Raw genomic sequence first — 22,334 nt, forward strand, 5'->3', positions numbered from 1 at the left:
GTAAAAGAATAATCACAATTTAAGTAATTAACAACAGTATATCTAGATGTTAACTCACCAGCTTGAATGCCTGCAAACATATGTGAAACGCAGTACTAACCTTTGCTTGCATTTGTTGTAGCTCTTGTTCTAGTCTCTCTTTCTCTTCTCTTAGCATCTTGTTGGTTTCTATCAGTACGTTCATGGTTTCTGTTTTCTTCATTAATTCCTCATGTTGCGCAATGGTTTTTGCTGTTACCTTTTGAAAATATTTAACTCTATCATTTGTTTTGCCTGCACATGAATACATACTTTCTGGGACTAGGAATAACACTAACTAATGTTAGTGTGGCATTCATTATCTCACAAAGATGTTCAAAACAAGTAAATATCACTAAAAAAAGAGATTGGGAAAAAAAACAGATAAAAGATCTTTATTTTCTCTATTTACAGAATCACAGAATCACAGAATTGTAGGGGTTGGAAGGGACCTCTAGAGATCATCGAGTCCAACCCCCCTGCCAAAGCAGGCTCCCTACACCATGTCACACAGGAAGGCGTCCAGGTGGGTCTTAAATATCTCCAGAGAAGGAGACTCCACCACCTCCCTGGGCAGCCTGTTCCAGTGCTCCGTCACCCTCACTGTAAAGAAGTTCTTCCGCACATTTGTGCGGAACTTCCTATGCTGTACTTTCATCCCATTACCCCTAGTCCTATCCCCACGCACTACTGAAAAGAGACCAGACTCACCACTATGGCTCCCACACCTCAGGTATTTATAAACCTGGATCAAGTCCCCTCTCAGCCTTCTTTTTTCAAGGCTAAATAGACCCAGTATCCTAAGTCTCTCCTCATAGGGGAGGTGCTCCAGGCCCTTCACCATCTTAGTGGCCCTCCGCTGGACTCTTTCCAAGAGATCCCTGTCTTTTTTGTACTGGGGAGCCCAGAACTGGACACAATATTCCAGATGAGGCCTCACCAGGGCAGAGTAGAGGGGGAGGATCACCTCCTTCGACCTGCTGGACACGCTCTTTTTAATACACCCCAGTATGCCATTGGCCTTTTTGGCTACAAGGGCACACTGCTGGCTCATGGTCAATCTGTCGTCCACCAGGACGCCCAGGTCCCTCTCAGCAGAGCTCCTCTCCAGCAGGTCTTCCCCCAGCCTGTACTGGTGCATGCAATTATTTCTACCCAGGTGCAAGACTCTACACTTTTCTTTTGTTAAACCTCATCCGGTTTCTTACTGCCCAGCTCTCCAGCCTGTCCAGGTCTCGCTGAATGGCAGCACAGCCTTCAGGTGTATCAGCCAATCCTCCCAACTTCATGTCATCAGCAAACTTGCTGAGGGTGGTCACTATCCCTTCATCAAGGTCGTTGATGAAGATGTTGAACAAGACCGGACCCAGCACAGACCCCTGGGGGACGCCGCTAGTTACAGGCCTCCAGCCAGACACCGCACCGCCAACGACAACCCTCTGCACTCTGCCAGTCAGCCAATTCTCAACCCACTTCACCGTCCACTCATCTATTCCATACTTCCTCAGCTTTATTATAAGGATGTCATGGGGGACAGTATCAAAAGCCTTACTGAAATCAAGGTAGACTACATCTACCGCCCTCCCCCTGTCCACCCAGCTAGTGACATCTTCATAAAAGGCCACCAGGTTGGTCGAGCACGACCTACCCTTGGTGAACCCATGCTGAGTACTCCTGATAACCTCCTTATCACCCAGTTGTCTGGAGATGGTAACCAGCACAAGCTGTTCCATCACCTTCCCTGCGACAGAGGTGAGGCTGACTGGCCTATAGTTACCCGGGTCTTCCTTCTTGCCCTTTTTGAAGACTGGAGTGACATTGGCCGTCCTCCAGTCTTCAGGCACCTCCCCAGTTCTCCAAGACCTCTGAAAGATTACAGAGAGCGGCTCAGCAATGACTCCCGCCAGCTCTCTCAGCACCCGCGGATGCACCCCATCAGGTCCCATGGACTTATGGACCTTAATGTTTCCTAGGCACTCACGGACCACCTCTTCCCTGACTAAAAAGAAATCTCCCATTCCCCAGACTCTCTCATCAACCTCCAGGGTCCGGGATTCCTGAGGGAGAGCCCTTTCACTAAAGACAGAAGCAAAGAAGGCATTCAGTATTTCCGCCTTCTCAGCATCCCCTGTTACCAGAGCGCCCCCCTCACCTAGTATGGGGCCCACATTCTCCCTAGCCTTCCTTTTGCTGTTAATGTATTTAAAAAAGCCTTTTTTATTATTCTTTATCTCCTTAGCTAGATTCAACTCCAGGTGGGCTTTGGCCTTCCTGGTTGAAAAAAAGCATTTACATGCTTTTAGTATTGCCACTGCTTTACAGGATCCCAGACAAGACTCTCAATTTGGTTAGATACCAAACTCATTTCAAAAGGTTCTGATTCTTCAAAAATTCTTGAGCACAGGCAGCAATGACAAAAAGCATAACACCGAGAGCAACCCTCTACTTCCCTGCATCGTAAACATAAACTGAGCCATACCTGCACCTTCTCTCTCTCTGCATTGAGACTGTCTTGCAGTTCCTGGAGTTCTCTTTCCAGATGCTCCACTCTCTGGCGATAACGCAAACTTTCCACCTGGGCCACCTCAAATCTAGTTTCTGCAATCTCCTTTTCTCGACGTATAAATCTGCAAAAGACGAACAAGGCATCATGTTGATGAAAACGTGAAGCAAAACATTTTAAGTAGAAACATCTGTCTAAAAAATTAAGAGTATAGAAATTGATCCAGAAAGATGAAAATTTGAGACAAAACCATTAAAAAAAAATTAGGTTAAGAAAAAAACATGAGAAAATCTCCATGAATCTTTCCTGCCAATCACATACTGTAAAATCTGCTTTTGCTTCCTGTCAAAATTGACTTTACTTTTTTTTAGGAGTAGAAAGAAATTCTCATTACTAGTTACTGACACAGAACAACCAACCACCTCCTATTAATAAAAACGTAGGAAATTTTATACATTGTCTCTCAAATATAAAGCAGGACTGAACTATTTATTTTGGAAACTGAATTAAAGCCACCAAGAGAAGGAGCCCCGGCTGAATTTACCTAAGAATTTCTAAAATTTGTTCCTGGGATTTCCCTTCCTCATTGAGAGAAACATTTAATGCAGCTGGCATGGCTTCTTTCATAGAGGTCACCAACTTGTCACTCAGACTTTCCAGTTGCTCATGTAATAATCGATTTTGTTTTTCCAAGTCTTCACAGCGGGATGCAAGTGTTGAAGCTTCATCCTACAACAAAATTGTTCAGCAATTTAAAGTTCACGTAGACTGGTAACTGAAAACATCTACTGGAACCATAAAAACAACCATACCTTCATCATTCTCTCTCTCTCTTCCCAGGAGGCTTTGCATTCTAACAATGTAGACTCAGCTTTCTGTGCAGCTTCCTCTAGCTGCTGCTTTACTGCTGTATTCTTGGCAGCTTGTTCTTTAATAGCCTGTAATGCCTCAACATCAGCAGCATGAAGCATTAATTCACGTTCATATTTATTCTGAGCTTCAGAAGCCATTTTCGCCTGAAGAAAACAATGACAGATTCTGTTACCTTTAACATTATGCTTGATACATACCTGGAGATTCCCAAATGCTAGACAAAATTAATGACCACTGATCATGGTTGCGCAGTGGTAGGAATGCCGCGTTGCAACAGCGGGGCCTGGGGTTCGAATCCACCCTGTGGCGCAAGTGGTAGAAGTGCCGCTCTGCTACACAGAGGCTCGAATCCCGGGAGCTGGACTCGATGATCTCTAAGGTCCCTTCCAACCCACACGAGACTATTATCTATAAAAAGAAAACCACTGGCCAAAACCTTTTGCCATTCCTAAGCATAGAAGAAATTGATATAAATTATCCTATTTAAGAAAAGTTAGAATATGTAATCATTTCTTTTGAGAGGGTTGGTGGAAGAAACACTTTTTGTAGATAATCTACAATCAATGCTCTTGCTGTAGATTCTGCACAGTTAAGACATGGAAATTTTTACAAAAACATCCACTAGTTGGTGGATACAGAATCATAGAATTACCCAGGTTGGAAAAGAACTTGAAGATCATCAAGTCCAACTGCAGCCTAACCATAGTGCCCTAATATATTTCTATATATCTAAATATCTATATATCTATATGTAAATTTCTATATATGGATGTGCAAAGATACATGAGGCTAAAAAGCTAAGGACAGCCTGCGGTCATATGGTATATAGCATTAGGTAAAAAGAACAGAAAAGACTGTCTGATAAATTTTGGGTTGGATTAAACAACAGCTAATCTTATCACATGCTGCTAATATATTTTTTACATAATGAAGCAAACCTTAGAACTCATTGCACTTTTTAATGACAAAAACTGTGCTTGCAGCATTACTTTATCTCAAAGTCAGTTTAGTTTATAAAACCACATTTGATAAGGTAAGGCAACGATGCATTAAGAAAGACGTTCACAAAACAGAGAAAATGCTCTTACAGTTATTTTCCTTTCTCTGTAATATGATTGGCAGAATAATCTTGAAAAATGCTCTAAGTTCAAGAGAAACAATGAAAAACTAACATTAATTTTACTACCTTTGGCTAAAATAGGCAACTATGACATACATACTTGTTCCTGGCAGTCCCGTCTTGCTTGCTGTTCATTACTTAGAGCTGTGCTAGCCCTCTGAAGGGCTTCCTGAACTTCTGACTGCAAAGTTGACATGCTCTTCTTTAGTTCTGACAGCTACAGTGATGAATGAAGGAGAAAAATAAATAAAATCAAACAAAATCCAAAAACAAAACAAAAACTTACAGACTAAATGGCAAAGTATTTAACTAAGTATTGAATGCCACTTTGAAAGTAGGCAGTTACGAATAAATTAAAGCTGAAGTATAATTATTTTATAACAGTTAAAACATAAAAAGAAACACTCCTACATCTTTGTTTTATAAACATTCAAAATTCCTCCCTAGCAGAAAAATAATACTGTTCTTTCATAGTCTGGCTTTAAGTAGTGCCAACTGCACTACAGTTAGAGCCCAAATAAGAGACAAATACAGACAAAGGTCACTCTAGTTTTAGGTTATGTGCATCCTACAGGTACTCCTTTGGCTTATGTTTCAAAACAGATCACCTAAAACCTTTCCCAAAGGCTTTTTTTTTTTTTTTTAATTCACACTTTTCTGTATCTTGTGCTTAGAGTTCAAGAGGATGGTAGTCCATTGGAATTGTCACTAACTCAGCGAACTGATAAAGTTCACATACTACTCACATTTGGAAACCTCTCAGATTTACTTAGACTTTTGCAAACCCTAAGAGATTTAGTTCTGGGCAATAATAAAATGCATTGCTCATACAGAAGGAGGGAATTAAGTAAAAGCATATTCTTGAGGACACTGCAAGGGAGTCTAAGAGAGGTGGTATTTGATGTGTACCTGCTGCTCCATATTCTCCACAGCTTTACGCTTTTCCTCTTGAAGTTCCTGCTTTTCTTTTTCTGACTCCATCAACTTCCTTTCCAGCTGTGCTTGATACTCTGAAGACTCCTTCAGACGAGCTTCAACTGTTGCACGAACTTCTTCTGTCACCTTTCATCAAAGCTCATAATTACATATAGATACATTGGAAGCTTTTTTTTTTCTTTTTTGCTTTAAACGTCGTACTTCAATTTTAGTAATATTTTAAACTCAGAGAAGGTATTTTCAACATCTCATTTAGTAAATCACTGAAAATGTTGAAACTCACAAACAGCACTGAAAAAAACGCATTTTTTCAGAAGTACAATACAAAGAATCATGGAATATCTTAGATTGAAAGGGTCCACAGAGTTCATCTAGTTCCAATCCTCTCCCACAGGGAGGGTTGCGTTCCACTAGATCAGGTTGCTCAGGCCTTAAATGCATCCAACCTGGGCTTAAATGCCTTCAGGGATGGAGCATTCATAACTCCTCTGGGCAACCGTTTCCAGTACTCATTACTCTCTGAGTAAAGAATTTCTGCCTAACATCTAACCTAAATTTCCTATCTCTTAGTTTAAAAGCCATTCCCCCTTGTCCTATCACTATCTGCTCATGTAAAAAGTTGGCCTCCCTCCAGATTATAAGATCCCTTTAAGCACTGAAAGCACACAATGAGGTCTCCCCAGAACCTTATCTTCTCCAAGCTAAAAGTACACCTAAGATATGCTTTAGAAGACTACATTCAACCACACATCAACCTCTTTATTTCACGCTAAGCCTGGAACACTCATAAAGCAAATCAAACCGCAATTAAGTTTTATAGTAACAGAAGACAGATCAGAAGAAAACTGAATACTAGAAAAACATACCATCCTATGAAGCTGTTACTTCAATAGAAAATAAGTTTCCCCAGTCAATCTTATTTTGATTGCTGAACAGCTTGCAAGAACAGCTCATTAACCACTAAAATGGTCAAGTATTTGATAGAAGGGAAAGTTGTTATGAAGCTGTTCCCATAAAGACCAACCACCACATAAAGAGCGGTCTTCAGAATCACTGCAGACCTCATTTCGCTAAAGAAGGTATGGATTAAACAGCTTTGACTGAGAAATAATATTTTTAGAACAATGATTACAGTGTTACAAGAAACATTTTTAGAAGAATTCCCTGTTTTGAAGGAAGTACAAAGCCGAGTCAAATTTAAAATTCAACATTTTAAAAATATGCCATAAAAATAATTTAATATTTCCACTGTTATAAGTATTTTTAATCAAGTTGTCTAAAGTTTGATTTAACTACATTATTTTACGGTGTTTACTTAGCTAACCTTAGGTGCTTTCTAATTCCTCCCATAACTTTACAGAACACAACACAAATGAAACATAACATCTTTCACTGTATTTCCCATTTTGCTTTAATAAAGAACATTAGATGTTAACTACTTACTTGTTTTTCCTTATTAAGAGATTCCTCTAGACTAAGAACCATGGCCCTGTACTGTTCCACGTTACTAGAACTAGTCTTGAGTCTTTCTCTTAGGTCATTGACTTGTTCATCAGCTTGTCTGAGTCGACTTACAAGATCATCCACATCTTCACTTGTACCAGGCTGACCTATAATATCAGAAGACATTCATTATCTGTGGAAGTCTTTTAGACCACTGTTCCACTCAAAAATTGACTTATTTTGAGGATAACTGAGAGAAAAAAAAATTAAATGAAAATAAAATCACCCTCACAAAGCTTCCCTACAGAAAGTAGCCACTTCTAATCAAAAGAGTGGCTTACAATAAACAGTGTTGATTCACAAAAAATTGCTACTTAAAAATAGATACCTTTATAGATGAGCCCTCAAATAAAAATAAAAGGGATTCTTTAATTAGTTTGGTTTTACTTTTTTACATTTTTGAGTTCTGCTGGATGCTGATTTTACTTTAAAAGCTCATCCTGGTCATCTTTTGCTCAAATCTGTGGTTGCAAAAATTAGGTGGTTTATTATTTAGTGTATTGATTCCTTAATTCTGAACTGTGATGAATCTAACAATTCTGCACATAATAGTATTTAGCATAAGAAGAAATTCAATGTAGGAAAACATTTTTACCTTTCCCTGGAGCCCTCTGTGATGACTGAGATGCTAGCTGAGCCTCTGTATTATTAAGCTGTTGTTTCAACACTGTAATTTCTTTCTGGGCATTCTTCAAAAGCTCCTTTGTGCTAATGTGACGGTTTGTCTCAGTCTCCAGCTGCCTCTTAAGATCCAGGATATGAACCTGAACACACAACAGGAAGTCCCAGTGTGCTCCTAAACTTCACATCTGAAAATTTACTGTATGCTGGCAGAAGCCATTCACAACTTTTGCTTTATTTTCACTAAAGCAAGTTCAGTATAGCTATACTTTACCTCCTGATTTTTGGTAAGAGCATGTCTTTGTTCCACCTCACTTTCTAGTTTCTTCTTTAGCTGAGATATCTCACGCTCCAGCTTTTCTACCTGATTATTGAGTCTTTGTTTTGTTTCTGTCTCAGACCTCTCCAGTATTCCCTGATAAAAGAACATAATGCAGAATTCTTACAACATATTTCAGTATTTTTCTTCTGAATTATTGCAGTGCTTTATGAAAGTTTATTGTCACAACACTTCTCCTAACCACACTAATTACTACATGGAACAAGAAATAAACATGAGACAGCAGTTAAGACTTATGACTTAGTTTTGATATATTCTTTAATAATATGGATATAACAAGTATCATTAGGAGAAAATCCACTACTCACTACTAGGTGGTCTAATACTGGGGATTAAACAAACAAACAAACAACAAAAAGCCTTCTAAAAAGGAGAAAATGACAAAAATGTGCAACCTTCATATTAATGCTACAGAAGTAAGTTTACCTTAAAAACTCAAAAACCCTTATTGTTTTAAGGTATACTTATTTCTATTAAGGCAAGCATTGGTAAATTTTACGATTATAAATAACTTTTTTTTTTTTCCCCTTTTTCTTTGTTTCACATTTCATCTCTGTCTTAATGCAAAAACCCTGCTCATCATTCCAAAATTCTCTATTATCTACATGGGCAAAATCTTGAATACCATAATTCAGGACTGGAATAAAAAGAAATCTTAAAGAAGTCACTCAAATAATTTATGATTAGTGTCAACTTGTAACAAACAAGCAAACAATCCTCCTTCAGACCCTAATCTATGACTCAGGAAGTCAATTTCAGTTGACATTTACTGAAGACTGACAGAGATTCATGAGTAACATCCCATACCTGAATAGTTCGCAAATTAGTAAGTAGCAAGTTCTGTCCTCTTTGTTCAACCAGTAGAGATTCACGTTGCTGAGTCAAGCGCACATCCGACATTTTCAAGATATCTTTCTCTCTTTTTAGATTTTCTGCTCTCACCTTTGGGACAGCAAAGAATAAGAATTGTCTTATCAGTCCCAAATCCGGCCATTATTTTTTACTTCAGACAGTACTAGTATGATCAATTAATACTACTGAAGCAAGCTTTTGATTTAACTACAGGCTGTAAATCAAGATTTACATGGATAGGCCAAGAACAGTAATAATATAACTGTTTCCCTTATCCCATTCTGTTTACTATGTAAATACGGGTATTGAAACACCTTGGAAATCTTATTCCATCTTTACTCAGTAATTGATATATCTCCTGTAAAGTAGCAAATAAACAACATTAAATTCAACAACACACAAGTATACATACTACTACAAATACAGCAGTTGACATATTTAAAACTATCACACATCCAATTTTAACAACTTTTTAAAAAAATTCTGGCACTAACTTGAAATATGCGAAGAATAATCCATTGTATTACTCACTTCTGCTACTGCCAGTTTTTCATTAGCACCTCTCAGGTCTTGAGTCATAGTGTTAATGATCTGTTCTTGCTTCTGAGTTGTTGCTGTGAGTTTCTGGGTTCTTTCATGTAGAGATGTTATTTCTCGACGATAGCCTTCAACATTATCCTGCAGCATCTCATAACTTCACACAGAACAACAAAGCAAAGCATGTTTTCTACCATACCTTTTTTTTTTTTTTTTTTTAATTAAACTGAAGATGTGTAAGTACACAGACATATTTCATGTTGATACGTGCTAGTTTTCAGATAGCCTCATACATGCTGCACTCAAGTATGAGGTATATTCTTGATCCCGCCCTCAGGATTTTGTGTTTTAACAAAATACTTACGTTTAACTGGCAGCTCTTCCTGAGTAACCTATGTCACAGTCCATGTGATTCTACTGTTAAGAACACATACATAAAGTAATGCAATTGAAACTGCCAATTTACCGCTTGGAGGCGAACTCCAACTGTGTGGATATCTTTGCATTTTGTGACCTCAATTCTGTGACTTGCTCCTGAAGCTTTTCATTTTGTTCATTCAGCAACTTGTCATTCTCTGCTTTTTCTTTTTTATAGTTCTCAAAAACTTCCTGCAACTGCATCAAAGAACAGACATTAATGTGCTTACAAAAGTAAAAATAAAAGACAAAACAAAATGCAACCAATAACAGCTTTGTGTAATGTTTTCCAAAAAATAAAAATAAAAAAATATATATACCTGCTTAAGTGCAGCCTTAGCCTCTACGGCCTCCACTGACTCACTCATTGAAACTGGAGCAGGAGTTGACATGGCCTGAGGCATACTTGGGCGCTTCGGAGTAGTTGTAAGAGAAATCTCTTCCGACAACATACCAGATGCTACAAAAAATAATTTAAATTTTAAAGGCTACAACTGAATGAAGACTTTCCAAAGGAGAAGATGATATAACCTAAGAACAGTATCATGTTGCTAGGAAAGTTGTGTGTTTTCCTCAACAAGCTACTGACTGCCCATTCTTTACACCTACAATTAGCTACTACATCACATATGTAGTAACCACTACAGTTGAGTCACCGTGTCTAAGTTATTACACTACAAAAATAGAATCATGCATCCAATCCAATTCATGGGTATTCTGGAGAGTAAGGGTAAAAGCTGAATATGAGATTAACAGAAACTACTTGTTACATTTGTGCAACATCTCTGGAAAGTCCTAACAACTGATGCAGAAGCATGGAACTTACCTTGCAAAGGAATGACAGCTCCTGTGGTCTGTGCCAACAATATGCGAAACATGTCACGCTGACGAACGATTGACTCAACAAGCTGCAACTGATGGTGACGTGATTCACGCAGTTTTTCTAGCTCATGGAGAGCTTCATCAAGTTGACTCCGAAGCTCAGAAATTCTGAAACCAAGACCAGTGGTTTTTAGTAATATAACAGCAACACTTACCAAGGCTACACACTTCTTAGATTTCATGACAAGTCTTCCAGAGTACGCTTATTGCCTTTGAAAGTTAAGCATCAAAGACATTTTTGAGAAAACATGGGAAGAATGGCATAAGGTCTTGACTGCTGTAAATGACTGGAAGAAAGTAGGCCTCCCCTTTCATGAAAGGCAGAATAGAGGTAACTCTGCTCATGTGAGTAACTTCAAAGAGTAGCATTAAGAGAAAATCATGCTGAGAATGCATAATATAGAATTACATTATTTGAGGACTTTATAGCCCATACACTTTTTTTTTTTTCCTCAGCAGAAATGAGAACTTAACCTTTTTTTTTCTTTGAATAACAGCTCTGTGTAGAATTGCATTTAGTGGAAGACTGACAATCACTTTTCCTGAATGTCATAGGTTTAAAAGACTTTCACACAGACTACTCCTATCATAAAAGGCTGTCATTTCAGTGTGTATTCTCAGACCCGCAAATCTATGGATTGAAAAAAAAAGTTTAGGAAGAATGTTTGAAGAAAAATTATTTACATTAGTCAAATAAACAATGTTGAAGGGGAATGATGAGATATAAAGCTATACAGCATTTGCTTAATAACAATTACCCTTATATTTTACTGTCCTAGTTTCAGCTGAGACAGCATAGATTTTACTTCCACTGTGTCTGGTATGATTCTGTGTTTTGGCTTCATGAGAAAAACTAAGTTGATAACATACCAATGTTTCAGATGTTACAGAGCCAAGGACATTCTGTTTTACAGCTTCTTTCAATGCCCCACCAGTGAGGAGCTGGGGGGCACAAGGAGCTGGGAGGGGACAGAACCAGGACAGCTGCCCTAAGCTGGCCAGAGGGATATTCCATCCCATTTGGCATTATGCAAAAAAAAACACAAACCAAGAAATGCAAAACAGTGAGGAGTTGGCAAGAGTGGGCAGCAACTGCTTGGGAGCTGGCTAGGCAGTAGTTGGCAGGGGCTGAGCAATTGCTTGTGCATCACTTGTTTTGTGTGTATGTGCATACATATAATTATCATAACTATGAACCTTTTTTCCGTTTTCTGTGTCAGTAAATAATTTTTAATCTCAACCCTTAAAGTTCTGCTTTTTTTTTTGCTTTTTTTTTTTTTTTTTTCCATTCAGTTCTCTGCCTTCTCTCACTGGGAGCGGAAATAACGAGCAAAGAAAGAGCTGTGATGCTGAGCCCCCTCTCCCAGGTTAAACCACAGTTATGTAATTGCTCATGAACACATATTATCTTATATACAAATAATTAGTAAGAAAAAAAAAGCGAATAGCTACTGCGTAGTATAAACATTTTACTAGAAAGAACAAATTATTTACTTGGATGATGTTGCTTCTTGCTCCTCTTTTTCTCTAGTCTCTCCCAGCTCCCTAAGAGCCACCAGGAGACGCTGATTCTGCTGCTGAAGTTCTTCAATATTTCTGTAGGACACTAGGTGTTGAGATATTACTTCAGAAGAGCTACTGATATCAGCAGAGCTGACTTCTTCATCACGAATAACATGATTGCCTCTAGCTTCCTCAAGTTCCATTAACAGCACACGAACCTGAAAGAGAACATTCTAGCATAAGACCTGCACACTGCTTTAAAAGTTTGCTCAGAAAAAAAGAATATTACCAAATAATTTCAAGTATTTTCTTTTTCCTACAATTCATGAGCTGTTACAATAAACATACCTTTGTGAGGTAATTGCATTATTAAAAAGACAGATTGCAGAAAGAAAACCACATCAAAATCAGAAGTTGATATTTGTGTTCAATTCCTTGAACACAACAGGGACAGGGTATTCCAATTAAACAAAAAAAAAAAAAAAAATTGAAAAATAAACAAATTATACTTTAGTTTACTAGACAGATGTTGAACAATATGACACTAAAGCTGCCTCTCCTCTATCGGCAAAATTTTGTAAGCAGAAATGTAAATACCATATTGTCTCAGGGAAATGTTAGTTCTTGTGACAGCCTAAGAATGACTATAGCCGAACACAACTTTCAAACAGACTTCAGAAAAACAGCACTTTATTAATAAACAAACCAAAAGCAGAGCACTTTAAAACAACAGCAACATTTGTTGTACCTGCTGTGAAAGGTCTTTCACTTGTATTTCCAGTCTCTGATTTTCTCTTTCAAGCAGAGAGGTCTGCTTATTGGCCGAATCAGTATCCTCCTGCAACCTCTGGATTTCCTGCAGTTCAGAAATACATTCAATAATTCATTCAAGAAATTTTTTCCTTATTTTTATTTTTTGAGAGAGAGATGATGTCAGTTACTGAGGTATGCACTGTGAATTAAACATGCACAACAGTTCTCAATTTCTACTTATCTACTTGCTTACTTCAAGACTAGTAGCTCTACTTTTTCAATTAAAGTGTGCAACTCTCAAGCTTTATTTCCTCAAGGTTAAACATCATGCATTTAGGAATCAGAAGCCACAATGCATAATGCTCTATTAGAGTGTGTATTAATAGAAACACCAAAGTCTGTATTATTTTTTTTTTCCCCACCACAAAAATCACACCTAAGCCTCCAAAGTATTAAAAGTATTGTTTCTGTAGAACATAATGCACAGCCCAATAAGTCTCAAGTTAGAAAGTTCAACAGACATTTCCCCCACAGGAACAGTTGAACAGAAGACACAATTTATAGATATTTTAGCAGCCCTCTATTTTTTTTCCCTTCATATTTTTTGTGCTTTTTTTCCCCTTCTATACTAACCTTCATAGCTTGTTCAAGCTTTGCAGATAGACTAGCAACAGCTCTTTGGGAACGCTCAAATTCCTCACGTTGACGTTTCAGAATTGGTGCTTTGGCTTCAACCTCCTGTACAATTTCATCCAAATATTTATTGATTCTCTTATTCTCCAACTTTTCCAAAAGCAATTGATCCTGAGTTTCTACATATGCATTGTAGAGCTGTAACATAAGATTTTTATTTATTTATTTTTACAGACAAATCTGTCCAGAGGTATCAAAGAACCACTGGTAAGCAATTACATAATTTGCATCCCAGAGCAATGTAGGTTTATATAGTGATAAACAAATTAATTCAAAGAAACCAGACTGACTTAAAAAGAAAAATAAGTTCTTATGACTCACCATGGCAGAGCAGTTTAGAAATGCAAAGTTTTACAGTACAACCGTATGCAATAAAAAAAATTCCATGTTAAAGTGACAAATCTTAAGCAAACTTAAGATAATAGAAATATAAAAAGTAGTATCACAATAGAAAATAGCAAGCAGGGAATATAGTTTTATGGATGAACAGAATGACCAAAACAGAAAATAACATTTCCATAGACGTAAGGAAAAAAAAAATCTACACAATTATGTATCATTACATTCTTTTTTTCCTTCAAGCATAAGCCAGTCCCACAGCAGAAAAAAATACTTAAATTAAGCATTAACATTTACTTAGATTATGCATTAACAAAAGAAAATGACCCGTCAAAAATGCAGAAACCCAAACCACCTCTAGGAATACAAAAAAGTAACTAAAACTTCTGTATATTTTGATACATTAAGTTGAATCTGAAATGTATATTGCATAAACTTGTCAATATTATAGCTAATCAAGCTTGTCTGAAACACAAGATTTCATTTCAGTTGGGAATTATGCCAGTTCTCCAACAGTGAATGAAAATCTACGTTTCTCCATTATTAGTATATCCCTGCTGGCTTTTCAACAGCCTTGAAACTTGGCAAGTTTCTTCTCACTCACCTCCGTTAATTTCATTCCAGGTTTTACTACTTTTGCTACTGCTGCAGCAGTGGGAGACATGGCTGCCAGTTCCTCCTCAGACAATATGGCTCCTGAAGACATACCACCAATTAGCCAAAAAAAAAGAAAAAAAAAAAAGAAAAAAAAAAGAAAAAAAAAAGAGGAGCAATCATAGCCATCATAAATATTCTTTATTAATAATAAAAAATATCCTCATACACCCTTGTACTTTACAACTAGTGTATTTTAAATAAATAATCATATTTTAAGTTCCTAAGGTTACTGGTGCAAGATTTTTCTCTAGATACACACGTGCAAGTGATTGATGTTATATTAAATATTCTTTATTGTGCATCATCAAGCCCTTCAACCAGTTTAATCTGAAATTATGAACATCTTTTGCCGAGGACTTGTTGACATTCCTTATACAGTTAACAAATGTACTTGATGCCTCTGTTCTGTCTTGAACTGTTCTCTTGCCTTCACAAATTTCCCACATGTATTCAATAAACGATTACCACAAACAAACAAACAAAAAAAAACCAGCAAAAAACTAGAGCAATGAATATCATATTGAGTAAGATTTACCAGTAAATAGAAATCTAAGGACAGACTTAATTGTTTTAAGTCTACAATTTCTTGCTATACTCTCCATAAAGCCATTAAGAGCACAATGGATTTGGTACTATGGAAATTTTCCTCTACTTTTCTATGAAAAGGTATATCAGATTAAGAGAGAAATTTGAAAAAATATGCATTTCTCTAGTGGGGAAAAAAAACCACCGACACACACATTACACATGAACTACTGCATTCCCTAGAGATGCAGCATTACTGATTTCATGGAAGACTGGTAAGAATAAAATGTCTGGGGCATTGTGTATTTTAGTTCCTAATGTTACTCCTACCTTTACGTTTTGTTGCGGACAGTAGATCGTTAGCATTCTCTAGCTCCTTTTCCAGCTTACTTATCTTCTCTCTCAATTCTTTTTCCATGACATTTTTTGCCTCTTCCACTTCGGCCAAGTGTTCCTGGGCTGCTTTATTAGCTAAAACAGACAAACAATTTTATTTTATTTTTTTCCCCCACTTAGAATGATTTTAGTTGGCATATGAGCTTTCAACTCCACTGTATACAGCTTGCAGAAGCTCATGCTTATAAGAATACTCAGTATAATGACAGAACCAAGAACTGCTGCTTATCACCACTGTATAGAAGAGGGATAAAATGAGAACTGCCCTTTTATCATTGATATCCAAACCAAGAAACAAGAAAAGCTGAAAAATTAGGTCCTCTCCTCAAAATCAAAGTAAAATTTCACATATGTTTGTAGATTCTCCCCCCTTACACACACACCCCTAAAGTAATTAAAAGACACACAAAATATTTGTTACAAAGTGTAATGCATCCTCCATCCCCAAATCCTAAAGATTATCCCTTCATAAATGCTCAGTATCTACATTTCAGTCCATCAATTTAGTTTTAAGGAAGTAGATAAATTCTGCTCTTCTGCAGAACATTTATCATTCAAAGCTTACCTTCACCTGCTTCCTTCAGAAGCTTGTGCAGCTCTTCTACCGCACCTGTCAGTTCATTGCTCTTTGCCTCAGAGTCATCAGCAGCACTCTAAATAAAAGTATTTTATGTTACCTTTATGTAATAAGAGCAACTACCTTCATAATAAGTCTCAAACAGGACAAAATTATAAATATAGAGATTTTGGGTAAGATATGAGATTCACCTAAACTCGACAATTCTGTTTCCATGTGGATTAAATCCCCATTGATGCAAACCATCTACCCAAAAGTAAGATATTTTATGACAAAGCTAACTAATGTTGGCATGGCCTTTAGCTGCTTTATAGGTGGTGCTAGCTTTTTATTTATTGAAAAGAAACAGTTTGAAGCAATTTTGAGTATTCAAATTTGATCTCCTTAAGAATTTGAGATTTAAAAGAAATATTATATAAGCAGTTAAAGATTTCAGCAGTTCAAGACTGTACAATACTTTAATAGGGAAAAAATTATCATCTGACCAGACAGAATATTCATGTAAAAGTCAAACGTTCTATTGCACTTCATGCTAGGTGTGTAACTATCAATGCACGAAAACTCATGAAACAGAATTACTTCATCTGTGTACCTCACATAAGTGGAAGACCAGTCAGCTGGCTCCTTCACCTGTCTTACTTAATACACTATAGAATATTTTTCACTCTGAGCTGACAAATCAATAAGCACAAATTCTTGCTTAGAAGCTGCTTATTTGACACAGTGTGGAACATTCAGCTACCTGAACCATATCACTAGTATTTGTGGTGTTCACTGCAGTAAACTTCTACTAGGCAAACCTAAAACACCTCTATAGTCAACTTTTAGATAAGAACCTCTAATTGCCAATACAACATTAAAAAACATAACTCGTTTGATACAATATGAAGAACAATCAGTGAGCATGAAGTTACTGTTTTAACCAGTTTTGATTAAACTGCTAAGCGATGCAAACAATGTAAGATTATAAATGTTACCTAAAACAGGAGATTTTACAGTATTTTGTAAAGTAAGGTAGCCCCTCTCACGTCAGCTTAGTGGGGGGAGAAAACCAACCAACCAGTATGCAATATTCTTATTCCTAAGACTCAGCCCCGATTAATACTAATAACACATATTGCTGAATCACTGACTTACCTTATACAAATTTGATAACTTGATGTGAGCATTCAGCTCATTGTGGAATCTTTCCTCCATACCAGCTTGTTGTTCTTTTGCCTAGTAAAGAACAATCAGAGTGTGAGAGCATTCAACCATTAGTTTCACACTTTTTTTATTTTATAGAATCAACTGCAACGCTGTTATACACGTACTTCAAGTTGCCCTACCTCCTTCAGTTTATTCAAAAGGTCTTCCACATGCTTCTGAAAATTTTCATTTGACTGCTTTAAGCTGTTTACCTGTTCTTCCATCCTGGAAACCTGTCAAACAGTAAATGAGAGTACCACGTATAAATTTGTCATTATTTTAAACAAATTAGTAACTTTTTTTAGAAAAATACCATCTAGTTGTCTTCTACTTAAAATCAAACAATGATTCCAGAAAAGAGCATATTAGTTTACATTTCTAACATGCTCTCATACATTCAGCTAAATGAAATTGTGACTATTCTCAAACTGGTCATATAACTCCATGAGCCTTATTGGGGAAAAACACTACAGAAAACCTGATCAATTGACACAGTTCAAACTACTTAAGTACCCAAACAGAAACTCAATAAAGCTGAATATTTTGATTCCAGGAAAAAAACAAACAAACACAACAAAAACACACATGCACACAAAAAAATAATCCACAATTCCTTTCTCTCCCACCCACCAAACTTAAATCAGATTCTTCTGCTCCTTACAAAACTGAAAATTACACTCCCATAAATTTTAATAGCATTATGTTGTTACATCCATTTGTTATCAGTGATGCCAAAATCCCTCATCTACCATTAAAATCTCTGACTCTTATTTTCAACAATCATATATATTCCCCATATATTCCTTATAATTCACAAGATAAATGAAAACCCTCTTTACTACTGGCAAAAATTACACTTTTTTGCTTCTCATAGTTATTAAAGTATTTGTTTTCACTTAATTTAGTTAATCAGGAAGTATAACTTGGAAAAAAAAGAAAAAAAGGCAAAGGCACTCAATGTAAAAATACCTCCTCCTTCTTGTTCTCCAAGTTACATTTAAGTTCCAAGATTTCACTGCCTTTCTCCCTGGCAGTATGTAGAAGTTCATCTGTTTTGGCTTTCAGCTCTGAGTTCAGCCAAGTGTTTTGACTCTGCAGTAGTTCTTTTTCTTGTTCCAACCTTTTCTCACGGTACTAAAAAGAAATGAACAACGTAATTGTACTGGTTCCATAGAAAGTAAAGAAGTTAACAAAGTACTACAATCACAGCAGATGTAACAACGGTTTATTGTAATCACAAAGGAGGTTATTGTATTGGCAATACCGAGTTACAGATCTCAGACTACTAAGACTTACCTCGTGACACACAAATCAGATTCCTCAACATTTATCATAGTTTGGAACATTTAACTACATATAACCCTAGTTAAAGCAATAGATTAAGACATCAACATTTTTCTCCTCTTTTCTCCTCTTATCCACTCAGTTCTTAATGCAGAGAAACATTCACAAACAATTGCTTCTCTCCTTTCTACCTGTTTTTGTGGATGTGGAATCACTACTTATCATTGCCATGGCAGAAGCTTGGGCATGTTTATTTAACTTGATGTCTCTCTTTGTCTTATATAAATACACAAGTCACCTCCAGACACAACCATCAATTTTATAACAAAACCATTAGTCATAAGCAGCAGGAATAGACTTGACCTATTTTTTATATCAACAATGACATTACTTGTAAACAACCACTCACTGGTAGTTTTAGTCTTAACATGTATTATGAACATAAAATTCACTCACTTTCACAGTAACATCTGATGTTTGAAGTTCATCCAACTTCAGCTGAAGTTTTACTTTCTCTGTATTTGCTTCTGTAAGCTTTTCATTTAAGCGTTTAACATCCTCTGTGGAAAACGAGACCAATATTTGAAAAAAGCTAATTGTAGAATTAATTCTAGAACCATCATTTCATTTCATTACTGTCCAAGTTCAAATAAATTTTAAAGAATGAGGACAAATAATATATAACATATATAATTGTATATTGTAAATTAATACAGTGTGCAATATATCGTTTTATATCTACAAAATCAAACATCAGTTATCAAACTTTTGTGGATCATTTTTTTTCTTCCAATTACCATGAAACTTTCTGCTTTGCTTCCTTTTGTCTAGTTTTCCAATCCATTTTTTAGAACTACCTATACTAACTGGATATTCCATACTTGTACAATTGTTCAAGTAAGTCTTCTACTTAGCATAATCATGTGAATCAATTTGTTAATATATTCATGGTTATACCATTTAAATGTTCAACTTCCTGAGATCGTCTTTCACTTGATCGAACCAAATCTCTCTTTTCAGCTTCCAGTTCTTCTTTTTCTCTAGTTAAATGGCTCTGAAAAGATTTTTTAAAAGTAATAAAGAAATGTGATCAGCTTTCCATGACAGTTTAGCCACAATTTACATTTACTATCACAGAGAAGTGTGTTAAATGCTATCCTCTTCAATGTTAGTGAACAAAAACTGGGATAAGAGGCTTCCATAATAGACAACTGAATCAGTCTAAACTACATAATATGAAACTATAGCTGAGTCCACTGTTTCTGTCACATTGGAAGCAAGTCAAACAACTGCAAGCTAACATATTTTTCTTCTAGAGCATAGTAAACAACAGATTTCAATTTAATTTCTTTCTCATAAATCATTCTGATACTCATTTTAAACAGGCCTTTTGTCCTTAAACGCAAAATGTCTAATATCAGACAGCAAAGCAGAGAAAGAAGTATCACACAACTTCCAAGAGCAGCACAGGTAGTGTCCATGCCTTTGCCTTTTTAGTAGGATATAGAGCTCCAGACTACCACAGGATTCCTGGTTACAGTTGTATGTGAAAGAAGATGAGAATGAAAATTTTTGTACATAAAGCAGATGAAATCAATGAAAGGCAGAAAGAGCAGAAAGACAAAAGAAAGAGCAAGAAGAAGTGTTCAGAACTATATGCAATAATAACCTGCTTTGCAGGACAGCCCTGTTAACTAAGGAGTTCACTGAAACAGTTTTATTTGGTTAAACAAAAGATAACAGAATAATTAAGGAATGAACACACACAGAATAAAAATAAAAATAAAATAAAAATAGTGTTCTGCTGGATCAGACACCCAACATGACTCATCCTGCAATTCATTATGACTTATGGGCATTATTGTAAAGAAAACTGTACCAGAGTAGGGGAATGGATGGAAGAAAAACAGATCTCTAATTTGCAGCTCAACATTTGATAAAGAATGACATAACACATGCCCTTGATTTCTGAGGTTCACTTTAAAGTCACTTTGGAACAGGTAGGTTTGAAACAAGGTAAGACAATCTATTCAAATCGAAATAAAAGGATCTGCTCTGGCTTATGTTCACCTGTAACTCAGTCTGCTAGAACACAAACTTCTTAAAAACAAACAAAAAAGCATGCAGTTATCTTGCTCACATGTCCACAAAAACGTGTGTATATATGTACATCAATATGTATTTGAACTGATATTGAACCAAATTTCAAGTTAGACTGTGAGTGCTCTCACAGACAGGTGAGACAGGTAAACTCAACTCTTTCAGTCTATTGTGTCTAGTTCCTCCAGTACCTGAATGGCTGCATTATGATCCTGAGCAGCTTCAAGCTCTTTATTTTTCTCATTCAGCAACTTCAGCTGTTCATCTGTTATGTAAAAACAAACTGTTGTGAGGCATCTATAATAAAAATCCAGTACATGGATTGGGGAGACAGTACTGGGACAAATTAAAACCATCACAGGGCCAGAGGCATCTAGAATGAAGAATAAAACGTAAACCACTCTAGTACTATTACAATTTTTTTCCCATTAAAACAGAAATTTTCACTGAAAGCACAGTCTCTATTTGCAGAAGTAATAAATGTATTTCATGGATTTTAACTCCTATTGAAAACTTAAGAAATTTCAACACAACACTGGACTAAAGAGGAACAATTTTGTCCTGTCTTATGAACACATGGTAATACTCACGAAGTTTTTTAAGCTCCTCACGGAGATTTTGACATTCTTGTGTCTCATTTACAAGTCTCTCTTGACTTTGAGCCAGACGCTTTTCTACTTCAAAGTACTGTTGTTCTGTAAAATTAACAACATTACCTCAGTTCTACTTCAAACCCACTTTTCTTCTTTCTTCACCTTATAGAGGATGCATATTAATGGACTTCAGTTTAAAACAGCATTTAATCATAAAATATTTTAAAATAATACCATAGGAGATTTGGCATAAAAATGTCCTTTTGAAGCCAAAAAGTTCAATTTACATACTCAATTAATGTTGTTTTAAACATTTCATTAATATGGGAAAAGGATATGCTTGCAAAACCAAACAACAAATTAAATGCAATTAACTGCTACACTTGAACCTTTCTGATTTACCTAGAGTGCTACAGCAGTGCAATCATAGAGTCTTGGCTCAGTCACGTCACCTTAAAATTTATTGCATACTTCTACATATCCAAAATAAAATACATGTATCGCAAGTTTCTATATGGATAATGTTTAATAATTCTTAAAACTATGCAGCTCTAAACTGCACTTCCAAGTGCATTCAAAGATAATTAGACTGACATTTTGATTTATCATCTGAAACAGTGTGTTACAGCACTTAACTATAAGATACCTTGTAAAAGCAGAGTTAGTCTTGCTATCAGGCACTATGGACTTCTGGAGAAGCACCAAGTGATTTTTGCATATTTTATGCTTCACAGCATAGCTCATAGCTTCAACCTCTTCAACATCTTTATTGATGACTTGGATGAGGGCACTGAGTGCACCCTCAGTAAGTTCGCAGATGACACCAAATTGGCAGGGAGTGTCGATCTGCCTGAGGGTAGAGAGGCCCTTCAGAGGGATCTGGATAGGCTGGAGAGCTGGGCCAAAGCCAACGGGATGAGGTTCAACAAGACCAAATGCCGGGTTCTGTACTTTGGCCACAACAACCCTGGCCAGCACTACAGGCTTGGGGCAGAGTGGCTAGAGGACTGTGTTGAGGTAACAGACCTGGGGGTACTGATTGATGCTCGGCTGAACATGAGCCGACAGTGTGCCCGGGTGGCCAAGAAGGCCAACGGCATCCTGGCTTGCATCAAAAACAGTGT

The 22,334-nt window shown here is 36.6% G+C and overlaps 1 protein-coding gene across 9 annotated transcripts in view; it reads right to left on the reverse strand.

The window, feature by feature from the left end:
* TPR (translocated promoter region, nuclear basket protein) overlaps positions 1 to 22,334 on the reverse strand; it is a 46,424-nt gene that overhangs the window by 22,489 nt on the left and 1,601 nt on the right. For all 9 annotated transcript variants that reach the window (XR_014932531.1, XR_014932532.1, XM_085510836.1 and 6 more), the window contains exons 2-28: positions 21,208 to 21,312; positions 20,809 to 20,882; positions 19,475 to 19,571; positions 18,974 to 19,077; positions 18,203 to 18,367; positions 17,374 to 17,466; positions 17,183 to 17,263; positions 16,034 to 16,121; positions 15,403 to 15,543; positions 14,495 to 14,586; positions 13,492 to 13,689; positions 12,854 to 12,961; positions 12,097 to 12,323; positions 10,547 to 10,710; positions 10,041 to 10,180; positions 9,770 to 9,918; positions 9,298 to 9,460; positions 8,722 to 8,856; positions 7,849 to 7,989; positions 7,549 to 7,717; positions 6,894 to 7,060; positions 5,424 to 5,576; positions 4,615 to 4,731; positions 3,334 to 3,537; positions 3,066 to 3,250; positions 2,498 to 2,645; positions 101 to 238 (exon numbers count right to left, since the gene is read on the reverse strand). Coding sequence is in view for 7 of the 9 variants with exons in the window: in XM_085510836.1 (XP_085366962.1) it covers positions 101 to 238; positions 2,498 to 2,645; positions 3,066 to 3,250; positions 3,334 to 3,537; positions 4,615 to 4,731; positions 5,424 to 5,576; positions 6,894 to 7,060; positions 7,549 to 7,717; positions 7,849 to 7,989; positions 8,722 to 8,856; positions 9,298 to 9,460; positions 9,770 to 9,918; positions 10,041 to 10,180; positions 10,547 to 10,710; positions 12,097 to 12,323; positions 12,854 to 12,961; positions 13,492 to 13,689; positions 14,495 to 14,586; positions 15,403 to 15,543; positions 16,034 to 16,121; positions 17,183 to 17,263; positions 17,374 to 17,466; positions 18,203 to 18,367; positions 18,974 to 19,077; positions 19,475 to 19,571; positions 20,809 to 20,882; positions 21,208 to 21,312 (3,746 nt within the window). In the remaining 2 variants the exon portion in view is untranslated. The remainder of the gene's footprint in view (positions 1 to 100; positions 239 to 2,497; positions 2,646 to 3,065; positions 3,251 to 3,333; positions 3,538 to 4,614; positions 4,732 to 5,423; positions 5,577 to 6,893; positions 7,061 to 7,548; positions 7,718 to 7,848; positions 7,990 to 8,721; positions 8,857 to 9,297; positions 9,461 to 9,769; positions 9,919 to 10,040; positions 10,181 to 10,546; positions 10,711 to 12,096; positions 12,324 to 12,853; positions 12,962 to 13,491; positions 13,690 to 14,494; positions 14,587 to 15,402; positions 15,544 to 16,033; positions 16,122 to 17,182; positions 17,264 to 17,373; positions 17,467 to 18,202; positions 18,368 to 18,973; positions 19,078 to 19,474; positions 19,572 to 20,808; positions 20,883 to 21,207; positions 21,313 to 22,334) is intronic.

This window comes from Coturnix japonica, chromosome 11 (genome assembly GCF_054131305.1).
Source record: "Coturnix japonica strain WE chromosome 11, WE-NBRP24, whole genome shotgun sequence".
Classification (NCBI taxonomy): domain Eukaryota; kingdom Metazoa; phylum Chordata; class Aves; order Galliformes; family Phasianidae; genus Coturnix; species Coturnix japonica.